The 16,302-nt window shown below is 55.2% G+C and overlaps 1 protein-coding gene and 1 long non-coding RNA gene across 2 annotated transcripts; both read right to left on the bottom strand.

Moving 5' to 3' along the window:
* Positions 1-10,484: 10,484 nt before the first annotated feature.
* On the bottom strand, positions 10,485-13,938 carry LOC120693386. The gene is made up of 2 exons (XR_005682980.1): positions 12,111-13,938; positions 10,485-10,723 (listed from the first exon to the last, which is right to left on the bottom strand). It is a non-coding gene; the product is annotated as an uncharacterized LOC120693386 (long non-coding RNA).
* Positions 13,939-14,041: 103 nt separating this feature from the next.
* Positions 14,042-15,829, bottom strand: LOC120689636 (cytochrome P450 94B1-like). The gene has a single exon (XM_039971999.1). The coding sequence runs from the start codon at positions 15,796-15,798 to the stop codon at positions 14,194-14,196; it is 1,605 nt and encodes a 534-aa protein (XP_039827933.1). The 5' UTR covers positions 15,799-15,829; the 3' UTR covers positions 14,042-14,193.
* Positions 15,830-16,302: the final 473 nt, after the last annotated feature.

Below are 16,302 nucleotides of genomic sequence, written 5' to 3'. Positions count from 1 at the left end.
TGGCGAGCACAGCGGCAGCGGACGCAGCAACGACGAGCACCTCGGTACCCGAGGGCCCAACATCTGTGCCAGATGTCCCCACCCCCAGCTCCCAACCTACAACAGAGGAAGAGTTGGTCTCTGGTGGGCAGCTCTTGCAGGGTCCCCTAGAGGATGATGCGGTTCCCCTCCCCCGGGTGCTGGTCCGGGTCCGGCGGAGGATAGAAGAGGCGACTTCTACCGCCGAGGCAGCATTCCAGTGGGTGTGGGCAGCTCTAGAGAGCAAGCATCAGCGTCTCGGCGACTGACACATTCGCCTGGAGGAGCGCATGAAGGCTGAAGCCTCCCGTGCTGCCGCCGCCCGGTCCGAGCTTGAGGCCGACCTTGAGTCCTACAGGAAAGGGCTCCGGAAGGTGTTCGACTGGGAGCTCGCGGCGGCGGGACGGGAGAAAGCCCTAGAGCTGCGGGAGGAGGCTATTGCCAAGGAGGAGGCCAGCCTTGCCGCCCAGCGATCCGAGCTCGAGTCTCGCAGCCAGGGACTCGAGGTCCGCAAGAAAGAGCTCGCCAAACTCTCCAAGTCCCTGCATCGATGGCGCCAGGAGCTGCAGGAGACCGCCAGCCAGCAGGCTGTTCCCGAGATGGACCTCGAGGAGGAGAGGAAGTCCCTTGCACAGCGGTAATCTCTCACCACCAGCATGGAGCAGGCCCTTGCGCGCCAGCGCGAGTCTCTTAAGACCATGAAGGAGTCAGCGGCGCGGAAGGAGGCCTCGCTCCGGGAGAAGACCCGCTAGCTGGAGGCGGCACAGGTGGCACTGGATGCCCAGGTGTAGGAGGCGGTCCAGGAGGCAGCCCGGAAGCTGCAGGAGGACCAGCGCATGGGGACCCAGCGAATCATCGACTGGGCGGGCGAAGCAAGCTCAGCTCTAGTGCCACTAGGAATGAGTCCAATCCAAGTGGTGGAGCCACCAGCTTCAATTTTTGAAGCCCTCCCGGTGCTGGACTCTGCTTCAGAGAGACTCCGGCGCCTGGAGTAGACCCTCGTTGGCCACCTTGAAGCCGAGGGCCGTGAGCTGTGCCGGATGGTGGCGGAGTACATTTTGACCTACCTTTGGAGCCACAACCCTGCCATCTCGCTAGCCCCCGTCGTTGATGGTCCAGTGGCAGAGACGGAAGCCTCCGCTTGGGAAAGCGTGCGGGAGGTCGTCGACTTTGCAGCTGCTTATTTCAAGCGGGAGCCTGCAGATTCCTGAGCTGGACCATCACAGCAGTAGAACTTTTGTTTTTAGTGTTATGTTAAAACATTGAACTTTTTGAAATTTTAATAGAAGAAATTTCAACTTAGTTGTTTGTCAGTTGCAATAGTTTGCGGTATGCAGCACCCCGGCGCCCTGGCCCCCAGGTAGATAGGTTCAGTTGTTAGAACCTTTCTGCCATCCGAGCTGAGAAGACGCTCCGGACCCCCCTATGAGGTTGAACAAGTGTTCTTGGGCATAGGTGTAGCACAGATTGTAAGTCAAACGAGTGACTTATTCCCTGAATAGCAAAAAAAAACTACAGAGAGGAAAATCAAACTTGCTGGGATGGTAGTAATGATACTGCAACTTAGCTATTTGATGCATGCAGAATCGATCCTTGGTATCTGGCTCAAAGCGAACGCTCCGGGCCCCCTGGGAGACAGGCTCAGTTGTTTGAGTCTGTCTACCACCGAGACTGGACCTCGATCTGCATGAAGCCTTAAAGCAGATGCCGGGTCCCCCTAGTAGGTAGGCTCAATGGTTTGAGGCTAGCTACCACCAGTCAAGGCTTAACCTGCATACCACTCAAAGTCAAAGCTTAGTAGCAGGCCCGCGGGACCTATTCTGAACCGGCCCCCAAGCTAGTATGAGGTCCGGAGCTCCGGATACACAGATCCAGGTAGCATGATGCTTGTTATAGAGTGGTGGAGTGTGTAGGCTTCGGGTACGGAACCAGGCTAAGCCGCTACACAGGGCTCCAAACCACTCCAGGAAACAAGCACGACTTTACCGGACCTGGCTCCGACGTTCCGAACCCCTCCCTAGCAGTGGGTGAGGCCATTCTGCCGTACTCGATCATTCGAGATATGGAGCAGTCCCTGCCGTGTACGACTTAGGAAGCCAACCCTTGAGCTAGAACGAGGTCCGGGCCCCTAATTACCCAGCTCCGGGTACTAGAGCACTCGTTACAGGGTGGTGGAGCGTGTAGGCTTTGGGTACGGAACCGGCTAAGCGGATACACAGGACTCCGGACCACCCCAGGAAACAAGCACCCCCCTCTCCAGAGCAGGTCCCTAGGGGTCCAGACCCCTCTCCCAGCAGCAAGGGGGGCCGGACCTGTACGGCAGTCCGGCAACTCAATACAGATCTTAGCTGTAGCGACAACAGTGGAAGTCCGCGCGGGAGTTAGAAAGGGAAAAGCTCGAGAATCGAAATGCGAAATAAAATTTTGACACAAAGACAGAACTGGGAGCAAATCTTTCCTTTGCAACTTGATATACATGGCTTGCGCGATGGATGCCAGAGGCCGGGTTTATGAGGGCGGACCACTACCGCTCTGGGCCGCGCATTAATGCTAGCCGATGATGCGATGGATGCCAGAGGCCGGGTTTACGAGGACAGACCCCCACCGCTCTGGACTGCACGCTGATCCTATCTTATTACATAGGAAAAATTCATTTCCTACTCTGTCTAAGTGTAAAACTTACGCAGATGCTCTATGTTCCATGGGTTGGGTAGCGGCACCCCTTCTTCTGTGGCAAGGCGAACGCATCCGGGCTGGCATACTTCTATAACCTTGAAGGGACCCTCCCAGCTGGGGGAGAGTTTGTGGAGCCCTGCTCGGTTCAGGACCCGCCTTAGGACGAGGTCCCCAGTCTGGAGCTCCCTACTGTGCACGAACCGTTGATGATAACGCCTGAGCGCCTGGTTATAGCGTGCATTTCGGATTGCTGCTCGCCACCTTCATTCGTCAACGAAGTCCACATCGTCACACCGCAGTTGTTCCTATATGAATTCGTCAAAATCCTGGACACGTGGTGAGCCCAGGTGAATTTCCGGGGGAAGGCATGCTTCAGCCCCGTAGACCAGGAAGAATGGGGTCTCCCCGGAGGCTTGGCTGGGTGTGGTCCGGTTGCCCCATAGCATGCACGGAAGCTCATCAACCCATTTTGCACCATGCTTCTTCAAGGAGTTATAGGTGCGGGTCTTGAGTCCCCTAAGGACCTCTGCATTCGCTCTCTCGACCTGTCCATTGCTGCGGGGATGAGCCACGGACGCAAAGCATAGCTGGATGCCGATGTCCTCGCAGTACTCTTGGAAGAGTCTGCTTTTGAATTGGGTCCCGTTGTCCGCAATGATGTGGTTTGGGACGCCAAATCTGCACACAATGGACTTGAGGAATGCGACTGCTGATTTTTTGGTGATGTTCACCGCAGGGGTAACCTCCGGACATTTTGTGAATTTGTCAATGGCGACGTAGAGGAACCGGTACCCGCCGACGGCCCGGGGGAACGGCCCCAGGATATCCACGCCCCATACGGCAAATGGCCATGAGGGCGGGATCATTTGCAGAGCTTGAGCCGGTGTGTGTATTTGCTTTGCATGGAACTGGCATGCTTTGCATGACCTTACCAGCTCAGTTGCATCCTGGAGTGCTGTTGGCCAGTAGAAGCCATGCCGAAAGGCCTTACCAACAAGCGTGTGAGATGAGGAATGACTTCCACACTCGCCTCCATGGATCTCCGCGAGCAACTCGCGGCCCTCTTTCTGGGAAATGCACCGCATGAGGATACCATTGGAGCCACGGCGGTAGAGATCCCCTTCTACCACTGCGTAGCATTTAGCCAATCGTACTATGCGCTCAGCGGACACATCGTCATCAGGAAGGATATTGTCTTTCAGGTAGTCTCGGATCTCGGAGATCCATGCATCGGGACCTCCCTGAGCAGGTGGGAGTGGCTCTATGAGGTCTCCGGGATCCTCAACAGCGCACACAACCCTGGGCAGGCACCAAGGATGGAATGCCGCTGGGACCGCTAGCTTCGAGGTGCTAGCTTGATCCCCTTCACCCAGTTTGGCAGGCTGGGCGGTCTTTCGAAGATGCCCTCGGGCACGGGTGCCCAGGTAGATGCTCTCGCTGAGAGATCATCTGCTGCTGAGTTGAATTCGCGGGGAACATGTTGCAGTTCCAAGGTGTCGAAGTCCTTCTCGAGCTTCCTCACGTGAATGAGGTATGCCGCGAGATGGGGATTGTTGCAGCTGCAATCCCCCCGGACCTACTTGATGATCAGCTGAGAATCTCTCTTCACAAAGAGCTGCCAGACCCCCAGAGACAGGGCTTCTGTCAGGCCAAAGATCAAAGCTTCGTACTCTGCCATGTTGTTGCTGGCCTTGAACTCAAGGTGCACCATGTACTTCAGCTGATCTCCGTTTGGGTCAATGAGGACCACACCAGCTCCAGTCCACTGCTTGCGGACGGACCCGTCGAAGAAGAGTGTCCAGTGGGCTCGGTGAAGACTGGTGTCCTGACTTCCAGCTTCGGGGGTCCGGCGTTGAGGTCCAGACCCCCTGAATTTCTTGGGGAAGGAGTCCATTCTGCTATGAAATCAGCTAGGATTTGGCTTTTGACTGCATGGCGGGGCTGGAAGTCCAGCTGGAACTTAGCCAACTCTGCTGCCCACTTGGCGATGTTGCCTGTGGCGTTGGAGTTGTGCAGGATCGCTCTCAGCAGATAAGAGGTCACTATGACAACTCTGTGTGCCTGAAAATAGTGGCGTAGTTTCCTGGATGCAATAAGTATGGCATAGATAAGCTTTTGTGTCTCAAGATACCTGGCCTTTGCCTCGTGGAGGACTTCACTGACATAATAGACTGGCTTCTAGATGGTCCGGACCCTGGCCACCGGGTCCGGCTCGCCCTTGTCCACCACGTCAGGTCCTTGGGCCCCCAGCAGTTCTGGGTTCCCACTGGGTCGAGGCTCCTCCGGACCCCCTTGTCCGAGGTCCGGACCTTCAAACAGAGAAGTAGCTGCCGGACCCCCGTGTCCGTGGTCCGGCTCACCATCCTTGGCCGGGGGGACCCTGGTGTCCTCCTGGCGAGCTTGCTCCGTCCTCTCAGCCACCAGCACCATGCTGACCGCCTCTGCAGACGCAGCAAGATACAAAAAATAGCATCTCACCTGGCTCTGGAGCCACCAATACTGGCAGTGAGGTGAGGTACTGCTTCAGTTCCTGGAAGGCTTGTTCAGCCTCTTCATTCCAAGAGAATGGACCAGACCTCCTCAATAGCTTGAAGAAGGGGAGGGCCCTCTCAGCCAACCTCGAAATGAAGCGGCTAAGAGTGGCCAGAGATCCAGTAAGCTTCTAGACGTCCTTGATGTGGCCAGGAGGCCTCATCGACTCGATCGCCTTGATCTTGGCTGGGTTTGGCTCGATGCCTCGATGTGAGACCAGGAAACCCAGCAGCTTCCCTGCCGAGACACCGAAAACGCACTTCTTGGGATTCAGCTTCGTGCGCGTGGCGCGCAGTCGGTCGAAGACGAGGGACATGTCCTCAACTAGTGTTGACCCTACCTTAGTCTTGACTACGATGTCATCGACATACACCTCAACTATATCTCTAATTAAATTGCAGAAAGTTTTGTTCATAGCAATTCCGCAGACCATATGGCATGACAATATAGCAATAAAGTTCATCCACTGTTACAAAAGCAGTATGTTTCCTATCCTCTCTAGACATCTGCATCTGGTGGAAACCAGAGTAAGCATCTTGGAAAGACAAAAGGTCACACCCGGAGGTGGAGTCCACAATCTGATCGATACGTGGAAGAGGATAGGGGTCTCTAGGATATGCCTTGTTGAGGCTGGTGTAGTCGATGCACATCCAAAGCTTCCCATTGGCCTTTGGGACGACGACCGGGTTGGCCAACCACTTGGGGTGGTGGACCTCCTCGATAAAGCCAGCGTGTAGCAGCTTGCGGACTTCTTCACGGATGAAGTTCTGCCGCTCCACGGACTGCTTCCGAGGTTTCTGGCGTACCGGCGTGGCGTCAGGGTAGATCCTCAGATGGTGCTCGATCACTTCCCTGGGGATCACGAGCATCTGTGACGGTTCCCAGGCGAACACGTCCACATTTGCTCGGAGGAAAGTGATGAGCGCGTCTTCCTATTTCTCCTCAAGGTTCCCTGCGATGCGGGTGGTCCGGGAGGAATCTGCTCCGACCTGCACGGTCTTCATGGGAACATTGTCCGGGTCGGACGGTTGAACCTTATGTGCCCTGGCAGGCACCTTGGCTCGTGAGGTGGATGGGTCCTCCTCGGAACATGCAGCCTCTGCCGCCAGAGTATGCAGTTTCTCAACTGCAGCGACGGCAGCGGTGCGGTCACCCCGCACGGTGAGGACACTAGTAGGGGAAGGCATCTTCAGGACCAAATACCCGTAATGGGCAATGGCCATGAAGCGGTAGAGAGCCGGCCTGCCAATGATGGCATTGAACGGGAGGTTCACCTCCGCAACATCGAACTGGACGCTTTCTGTGCGGAAGTTCTCCTCGGTCCCGAACATGACCTGCAGAGTGATGCTCCCTAGATGGAACACCGGATGTGAGCCCACTCCAGAGAATGGGCGAGAGGGAGTCAGCTTGGACTCCGGGATCTGCAGTTGCTTGAACGCTGCATAGCTGATGACGTTGAGGCCAGTCCCACCATCAATCAGCACATGATAGAGCCTGATGTTGGCTATGACAGGGGCGGTGACTAGAGGTAGTACACCAGCCCCGGCCATGTTCTCCGGGCAGTCAGATGGCCCGAAGGAGATGGTGGTGTTCCTCCACCTATGGTGCTGCGCCGCCTTCGGGGCCCCCGGCTTCGCCGAAAGGACCTCTCGGCGAAGGGTCTTCACGACCCGCCGGGAGACAAGCTCCCAGCTTCCGCCGTACATTACGTACAGCTTCTTGCGGCGCTCCTCGTTGTCAGAGTCGGAGTTGTCATGGCTGTAAATGCCCTTCAGCTCCCGAGCGGGGGATTGGTACACCAGCTCCTTCTCCCCAGTAGGCGGCCTCACTGTCGGAGGCTTTCTCCTTGCCAGACCACTGGCGAGGAGGGGGTGAGTCGTCCTTAGAGGCCTGCTCATGCCGCCCACTGACCCGCTTCGCGAGCTTCTGGATCTCGCGGCAGTCAGCGGCGCTGTGGCGAGCGGTGGGATGAACTGGGCACGAACCTCCGTTGCCACCTTGCGGGTGCTGACACTTGCCATGCGCATTCTGGCCCCCAGCCTCTGCCGCAGCAGCTGGTGCCGCTGCTGCAGCGACCGGACCCCCGGCTTGTGGCTCCCCGCGAGCTCGGTTCTTGTTCTTCTTTTTCTTGCCACCGCCCTGGACGGTAGCTCCAGAGCCACCAGCCTTGGCGTCTCCATCTTGGGGGGCTGAGTGCCATGCGCGGCCCTCAGAGGCCCTGGCACACTTGTCAGCCAAGGAGAATAGCGTGGTAACGCTTTCCACCTCGTGCGTCGCCAGTTTCTTGAGCATCTTCTCATCACGTACCCCTGACGGAAAGCAGTAATGATAGATGCGTTAGAGATACGAGGAATGGTACCCCGTACCTTGGTGAAGCGCGAGATGAATGCCCGGAGCGTCTCTCCGGGTTTCTGCCTCATGGCGTGGAGGTGAGCCTCCACACCGTGCTGCTGGTACGCACTGACGAAGTTCGCAGTGAACCTCGCACAGAGCTCCTCCCATGACTGAATCGTCCCAGGAGTGAGGTTCATGAGCCAAATCTGGGCTGGCCCAGTCAAGACTACATGAAAGTAGCTCGCCATGACAGCGTCGTTGCCACCAGCTGCTGTGATGGCGGTAACGTACACCTGCAGGAATTCCGACGGATTAGTGGTACCGTCGTACTTCTCCGGCAGGTGCGGGCGGAACTTGGACGGCCATGCCACCGCGCAGAGGTGATCCACCAGCACAGCACAACCCACCCCAGCCACCGGGGTGCCCGCCTGTATCCTGGCGTTTCCCGGAGGCTTGGGTGCCACTGCATCCAAGTCGGCGTTGAGGTTGCGACCCTCGATGTTGAGGCGGCATTCTCGCGCCCTTTCCACGGAGATACGAGCGTCCTCACCCGCGCGCCTGCGGTTGAGCTCCGCCCGCAGGTCTTCTGTTCGCGCACCCCTCACCGTGGGGGAGCGCATGGACGCTGACGCACCGCCCTGGCGCCGGTGGTAGGGTACCACCGCATTGCCAGGCGGAGGTCGTTGCCCAGTCCTTGCAGAACTGGGGGAGACCTGAGCCAGATGGAGGAGACAGTCAACGTAGTCCCGCCACTGCATCAGGGCGTCTGGCGAGACTGCAGCAGCCAGAGGGTTGCGAAGCAACTCCCTAGCTGCCGCCAGCGCTCCGCCGCTCGCAGCTTGTGAGGGGGCCGCTGCCGATGGTGGCTGCTCCACGGGCACGGTTGCCCCTGGCGCAGGAAGGCGAGAGGCGCGGATGACGCCACACCCTCCGTCATCTCCACGTCGTCGTCGTGGTGGGAGTGCTCAACCACCCGAACCATGGAGATGAGCAAGAGATGAACTAAGAATAGCTAAAGTTTCCCCTACCTGGCGCGCCAAATGTCGGGTGGTAAACCCAGCCGGGTGGCAGAATGCACCTGCCTAAGCCCTGAGGGAGAATGAACTCGGGGGGTAGCTAGGATTAGTCCGATCTAGATGCAAGAACACGATGAGCACTGAAGATTTAGAGTGCTTCGGGCCGCCGGAGCGTAATACCCTACGTCCACTGTGTGTTGTATTGCTTGTGCTCTCAAGAGGTTGAGAACGTGATTGTTCGGAGTGAATCCGAGCTTGTGTTGTGTCTGCCCTCGCTTGGCCTGGCTTGGCTTGGCTTGGCTTTACGTACTCCTCCCTTTTATATCTCAAGGGAGGAGTGTACATAGCCGTTGGGTCCCCGACAGATGGGCCCAGTGATGTAGTATAAAATAACATATTGTACAGACATTATGGCATTGCAGGAGACGGAGACCTTATTCCTGGATTTCCTTGCTTTGCCCGTGGGAATCTTCCATCTGGCATAGCCATGCCCTGTCTTGTCGAAATGGCGCCTGGGCGTAGCTTGCGGCATAGCATGCCGTAGCCTACTGCGTAGCTGAACGGCCGTGTAGCTTGCGGCGTAGGCGGTATGATGAAAGGGTGCCGTGCCGTCGTATCCATTTAATGCGGCAGACGGGCTCTGCGCTGATGCGGCGCATGCGGCTGCACTGTGTACCTCGGTAATATGCGGTCTACAGTGAGGCCTGACAAAAACTGCCCCCACGTGCCGCGGCGGCAGAGCACGCCTCAACCACCCGCATGGAATGCGGTGGGTGGGCGAGTCTTCCAGCGGAATACTCGCGCTCGCGCTCGCGCCTGGGCCTGCGGGACACGTGGCGCCCCCGGACCCCGCCTCGGCGGTATATTGGTTCTACGCGCATGGGAGGTCCGGACGGACGCGGGGAGGTCCCGGGCCCATATGGTGGGTCCGAGCCCTCGGCTGTTGGCGCGGAGCTTCCCCTCCTCAGGGACACGTGGCGTCACCGGACCCGTTCCCAGAGCGGGGAACGGGTCCGGGGCCGTTGGCCTGGTGAGGTAAGAGCCAGATCCCTGGAGCCCGGCTGCTCCGCCCCTTAGGGCGTAGTTATGGATGACTACGCGAGTCCTGCCTTGCTGCAGTAGGAGTGGGTATCCCTACTACAGGGTACCGACACAAATCTATGTAATTAGGCTAGTTTCTGGTACATGCATTTTAGTTCGCAAAGCTCACTAAAAAGCAGGGGGGCATATGTTGGCAGCCAAAATTGGCAATGGCGAAGGCCGACCGGTCTGACCGGTTGGGCCGACCGGTCAGACCGGTCTGGGCCTGCAGTCCGTGTAGAGTTAGGGATTGTAGTTTGGAATTTGTTTGTAACTCAATTTGGAAGGGGTACGACTCCCCGGCCTATAAATATAAAGGTCACGGCCGATTGAGGTCCTTTTACCCAATCGAATCAATCAATTTACACTTTTTCTATTTTTCTCCAAACCCTAACTTTTCCAACCTCGTGCTGTTCTTTGCTCGTCTCTATGGCGTTCAAAGACGTCTTGGGTGGCCCAAGACAACCCTAAATTTTCGAGCTCCGACAGGGTTCCTCCCGAGCTTGAGGTTCTAGGTCTTCGCGAAGCTTTCTGCACCTAACCGGTCAGATCGGTTGGCGCGACCGGTCAGACCGGTCGCCGGAGGGTTTCGTCTGGTTGCTGATCGTCGCGATCCGCGCATTCTAGCACTTATGTGTTGGTCAATTTAGCGTCAACAGTTTGGATGTGCCGGCTGTGGCTGGCGCATCCGGTTCACCTCTTATCCCCGCGGTGTTGGTAACATGATCCAAAACTTCAGTCGAGAAAAGGGACAAAAACGAATGCATGTGGACCTGTGGTCACGGGGGTGCATGTCGCCATGTCCTTGATGCTCTCTGGATGAAATAATTCACGTCTGGGAACTGTAGACCCGGCAACTCATCGTGGGTTTCAGAGTGCAGAGGACAGTGTCGGCCACCACGAATTAATGGCGACCCCAGAGGTTCAGAGCGCATATTTAAATTGTACAGAGTGTGTGCATATGACAAAAATAATTACTAACTAGAATCCGCTGCTTGATGCGAAGACCCGAATCCCCGATGCCTACCCTTGCGCGCGGGAGCCATGGACCAGCCGGGTGCTCATCACTGTCTTGCAGCCAAGTTTGGGGGTAAAAAAAAAATTATAGATGTCAGATGGGACAATGATTTGGCCTTGAGGACTACGGATCTGGCTGGAGTAATACCAAAATACAGACAAGCTTATAAATTTAGCACTTGTTTGGTTCATGATCAAAATAATAGCCCATCTAACTAAATGCTATTCTAAAATCATCAAGATTTTGTATCAATTTTTCCTTTATTTGCATCAATCTGTATGCTATTCTAAAGGAGGTGAGAAAATAATGAAGAGAGTCAATCAGTCTATCCCGTCTTCTAGGTCGACCTTAGGTTTCTGTACAAAATTATATGGCAGGTCCATGACTTTAATTGATGGTGATCTCAAAGTAACTTTGTACATAAATATTTTAGTTCTATCATATCAAAGAGAATCTTACTATTTAGAATTATTAAATAAAATATGTTTACAAAACTTTTTGCAAAGATGGGTGCTAATTCGCAAGACGAATTTAGTAAGCCTAATTAATCCATAATTTGCTACAGTAATCATTCGCTAACATGACTAATATAACAATTAGATTGATCTTGCAGTTTAGCCTAGGGGTTATGTAATTAATTTTGTAATCAGATTATTTAATACTTTTAAATAGTACTCTCTCCGTCCTGAAATGTAAGTCATCCTGAGAGTGTTTTACTGTGTCCAGATTCATAGAATGTTTAATGAATCTGGACATACAGTTTGTCTAGATTCAGAGAATGTTTAATGAATCTGGTAAAATGCCAGAATGATTTACATTTCAGGACAGAGGGAGTAAGATTCTTTTTAATGTGATGTAGCTTAAGCAGTGGCACGGTTGCACGATTTTAAATTTCATTATCAACGGCCGCCATTGTTGATACAAGAGTGAATTGCGCCCCATATTCCCGAACTTATCCCGGAGTTTCACCTAATTCCCTAAACTCTCAAATTGCCCATTATGTCCCTAATCAGTGTTAAGGCGTCCATCCCGGATCCCAAAGGCGTCATGCGAGCACCTAAAGCCAATGTGGCATGCCACGTGGCACCACGGTGGTAAGCATTTTGCAAAAATTCCCCTACATAATCTTAGCTTCTTCTCATTGCTTCTCTCTCTTTCCCTCTCCAACCTCTCTCTCCCTTCCTCCCTCTCTCCCTCTCTCTTGCGCCATGGGTGGCCTCCATGGTGGCCCCATGGGTGAGGAGGCGGCGTGCCGCTGGAGCGGCAGGCAGCGGCGCTTCAGATGCCTCCCGCACAAGCGAATGCTACCGCGGTCGCCTTGCCGCATAAGTTGAAGCGCACTGCCGAGGCGTCCCCACCTCCACCTACAATAGTTCTTAATCGACACTGCATTGCGTAAACAAGGTAGAGGCACCACGAGTGAATAAGCCAATTACCTATTCGGAGAAGGCGTCGAGGAGGTCGTTGAGGAGTAGCCCTGCGGCGTCGCGGATGTCCCTTTAGTGGCATGGCATCCACTAGGTGGCGTCAGTGGCGGAATGGAGGCGCGAGGCCTCCACGGCAGTAGCGAAGAGGTGGGGCGCTGCAGACACGCAGGAGAGGCTACACACGGTGTCATGGAAGCAGCCGGTGGGGCTAGCGCAGAGAGTTGGCGCTGGATTGGTGCGCTAGTGGGCGGCTCAGCGGCGAACGCACGGAGGAGGAAGTCAGCTCGGGGCGAGGGGCAGCGCAGCGGCGACCGCGACAGTCGTTGCACGGCGAAGCGGAGGAGGCGGAGACCGTCTAGGGTCCGGTAGTCCGAGAAACCATCCCCCGACGGCACGCCCTGGCCGAGGAGTTTGCGGAGGTTTAGCGGTAGATGTGGCGGCTGATGGGCGACTAGAAGGGCATCGAGAATTAGCAGCGGTGGTGTAGACGGTGCGGAGGTTATCGCGGTAGCGTTGGCTCTGCTTGGAGCGGTGGAGCTGAGGGGACTGGTGTTCGGTGCCCTCACTCCCTACCTTATCCCATCCTCCCTCGAGCTCATCAATGGCGAGGCCCGTGCGGCGACGATGAGCTCTGGGACATCGTCTATCGGTGCTTCGAGGCCACCCATCACAGAATTTTCTGCCGCAAAGGACGCTCCCAACCTAGTCGAAGCCCAGGAATGGCTGAGGATAGGCCCAACCCCAGTGGGGAACGCCTGTGGCGCTGCGCTGGCCACACTTTGATCCTCATGTCTGACTAATTGTGTTCCTCCCTTTCTAATAAGTTATTTTATCTCTTCTTTCACTACAATAAATTTAGCAATAAATGTCATACCTCCATTTCAATACCAAAATAATATACTACTTAAATAATAACGTCACGGCAATAGAATGCCCCGAGTGCAACTGTAAGCTGCAGACTATGACATCTTTACCAAAATAATGAAACAATGAATTTATCTTAACTACGTTACTTAAAGTTATAGATTTACCTGTACATGAACTAAAATCCGCATCAACTACAATACTACAACGCGAGATACATGGCCATCTTTGCCGCGAGCCTTTCTAGTTTTGATTATTCTACGTTATCATCTCGAAAGTGGTGATCCTACTCCGTGATATTTTTCAGTTGGCATGCTCCACCTACCCCAACTAAACAGAACTATAAAAACTCATGCAAGGATTAGGTGATCCTAAGATCAGTCTCAATGGGAGTTTCATAGAGGATTTCATAGCATTAAATATTATTTTTGCTGACATGGTAAGGAGAGAGAAAGATAGAGTTTCATGGGATGTGAGAAGAGTTTCATCATCATAAAACTCATCTGGCACAGTTACTTAATTCTCAATCTAGGTAACTGTGCCCATGAAACTCCCACGGAGACTGACCTAATGTACAGCAACATATCAAACTAAATGCGGGTAGGGAACTAGCATGCCAGGTCATCTAGATCCATGACTTTTCATTAGATGTCATCTAGATTCCTAAATTTGTTTAGGCATGTCATAATGTCTCTAAACTCTAAATATGCAATTTAGGTCCCCCTAATTTGTCGCTAGCGGCAATGCTTCCTCATCGCTCACCGCCTTCGCATCCACTCATATGTGCCGGTGATCACACACAGGGAGCGATGAGGACAGTACACCAACAATGGAGCGATGAGGACAGTACACCAAGAATCGGAGGATGGCAGCGCATGAGGTGGACGATGACCAGAGGCTTATTAGGTGTCATATGCGCACACAAGGCTTGCGGCTAGCAAGTGAGGCCTTTTCGCGGTGCTTTAATTTCTAACTCTTGTTTTGGGGGGGGGGGGGGGGGGGGGTCACTAGCTCGAATTCTGAAGATGTATTTTTGGGATCGAATTCAGGGATCTAGATGATTCAAAGACAAGTTTAAGTACCACCCACGTATTTTATCTTTATTTCTTATTATCTAAGAATAACAAAGCAATAACAACCGAAAGACTGGGCTCGAGATGGATGTGCCTTCATCGGAGGCTGTGAATGTTACATGCAAAATAGTAGTAGCACAGGAACAACAGTTTAATTACCCTGCCTCTGCCTCTGGCCCCGGCCTCTGCTTGGTCACTTGCATCGGCAAACCGCCTTTCATCCTTAGCGTGATGATGTGCTCCAGCCCCGGGTGCTCGTCGCCGCCACGGTACTCGAAGCTGAACCTCTCGAAGGCGCAGGAGACGATGGACTTCATCTGGATGTAGGCCAGCTCCTTGCCGAGGCACATCCTTGGCCCCGCGTGGAACACCGGGTACCTGAACGGGCTCTCTGGCTGGAACGTGCCGTCCTCTCGGAGCCACCGCTCCGGCCTGAACTCCTCGCAGTCCTTGCCCCACAGCTCCTCCAGCCGTGACATCGCGTACACGGAGTGGTTCACCGACCACCCTTTCCCGACGAACGTGCCGTCCGGCAGGACGTCGTCCTGCTTGCAGTAGTGCATGCCCATGGGCACCGGCGGGTACAGCCGCATCGACTCGGTGATGGCGGCCTGGATGTAGTGCATCTCCCGGAGCTCGTCGAAGGTGATGAACGTCGTCGCCTCGCCCGTGCCGCCGCCGCCGCCATGGCTTGACGACCTTGATCCGCGCACTCTGCGGATCTCGTCCACGATCTTGCTCTCGACGTCAGGCCGGCCGGAGACCAGCCAGAAGAACCATGTCAGCGCAGCTGACGTTGTGTCGCGCCCGGCGAGGAGGAGGTTGGTGACGACGTCCCGGAGGCTCTCGTCACTGAGGTCGCCGCGAGCGGCGATGTGCGCGAGGAAGTCGCCCCTGCTCTCCGGCCCGGCGGCCTCCCTTGTCTCCCGGCACCTCCGGATGATCTTGTCGGCGTAGCCGTGGACGACGTCGAGCGCCTCACGGATCTGCTTCTCGGGCTCCATGTTGAGCACCCTCTTGAGACGCCACAGAAAGCCCGGCACAGCAAACCGGCCCAGGATGGCGCCCTCCACGTAGTCGAAGGCGCGCGCGAACTCCGGGCCCTGGGGCGCCGCCGCGCTCTCCTTGGCGAGGCAGCCGGGGTCGTCGCCGAAGGCCACGTGGCAGATGTTGTCGAAGGCGAAGCACTCGAAGACGTGCTGCATGTCCAGAGTGCGCCCATGGTGCTCGGCCTGCTCGAGCAGCGGCAGGAACCGCCCGACGACCTCGGACTGGACGGTGTCGACGATGAACTTCCTCAGCGAGCGCTGGCTGAACTCGAAGCTGGCCGCCTTGCGCTGCCACAGCCACTGCTCGCCGTCGGAGTTGAAGATGCCGTGGCCGAGGAAGTCCTCGAGCGCCGACGCCTGGAATTCGCCCTTGGGGTAGTTGGCGAAGTTCGCCTTGGCTATGTGCTCAACGTTGTCCGGGTTGGCGGTGATGACGACGCCGGGAAGGCCCGGGGCTTTGAAGGCCATGGTCCGCGTCGTCGGGCTCTGCTTCGCAACCTCGACGGACCACTCGACAAGGCGGTGGCCGTTCCTGGCCAGGTGAGGAAACCTGCCGAGGATCGGGTAGGCCTTGAGGTCATCGTCTGATGCGTGAGGGCGAGGCTGCTGCTGCTTCCTCTTGTGACCCTGGCGCAGGTATAGCAAGCAGACGAGGGGTAGGAGCAGGACGAGGAGGAGAGGCCATGAGGCCAGGGAGAGTTGCATCTCCATTTGCCTAGTTTGCTCCTGCTGCAAGGTGATTTTATACGCATCATGTGGGTCACGAGCTCCCTTTTTTATGCCTGGTACAGTTTTAGTATCTTTATTATCTAGAGTAAATGAGTAATACCCAAGGAGAGAAAGAGGATTGGGACGTCACTTCTCACACTGTGATAGCCGATGATGCCCAGAAAATGTGGAATGGGCATATTTCAGGCGCCGCTGCCATTTCAGTGAAAAATTCATTCCGTCCCTGGTATCTCTCACCTCGGTGGCACGAGATTGGAGACACACCTCATATGAGTTCCCAGATTTTGCTGATAGATTTTCGATGCCCCATCTTCCACACGCTGCAAACACTAGCTCTGTTTATTTTAGGCATCACTAGCACATCGTGGAGGGGCTTATGGCCATCCAAGGACGGATCTAAATAGGGGCTGCCCCTACCCCAAGATTAATGGATACCTTCTAAACCTTCGCTCTATTTTTAAAAAGAAAGAACTATGAACAAAAGAG

The sequence above is a fragment of the Panicum virgatum genome, chromosome 9N (genome assembly GCF_016808335.1).
Source record: "Panicum virgatum strain AP13 chromosome 9N, P.virgatum_v5, whole genome shotgun sequence".
In the NCBI taxonomy this organism is placed as follows: Eukaryota; Viridiplantae; Streptophyta; class Magnoliopsida; order Poales; family Poaceae; genus Panicum; species Panicum virgatum.
Note: the sequence above shows the minus strand (reverse complement) of the source record. Positions and strands in the feature narration are given on the sequence as shown.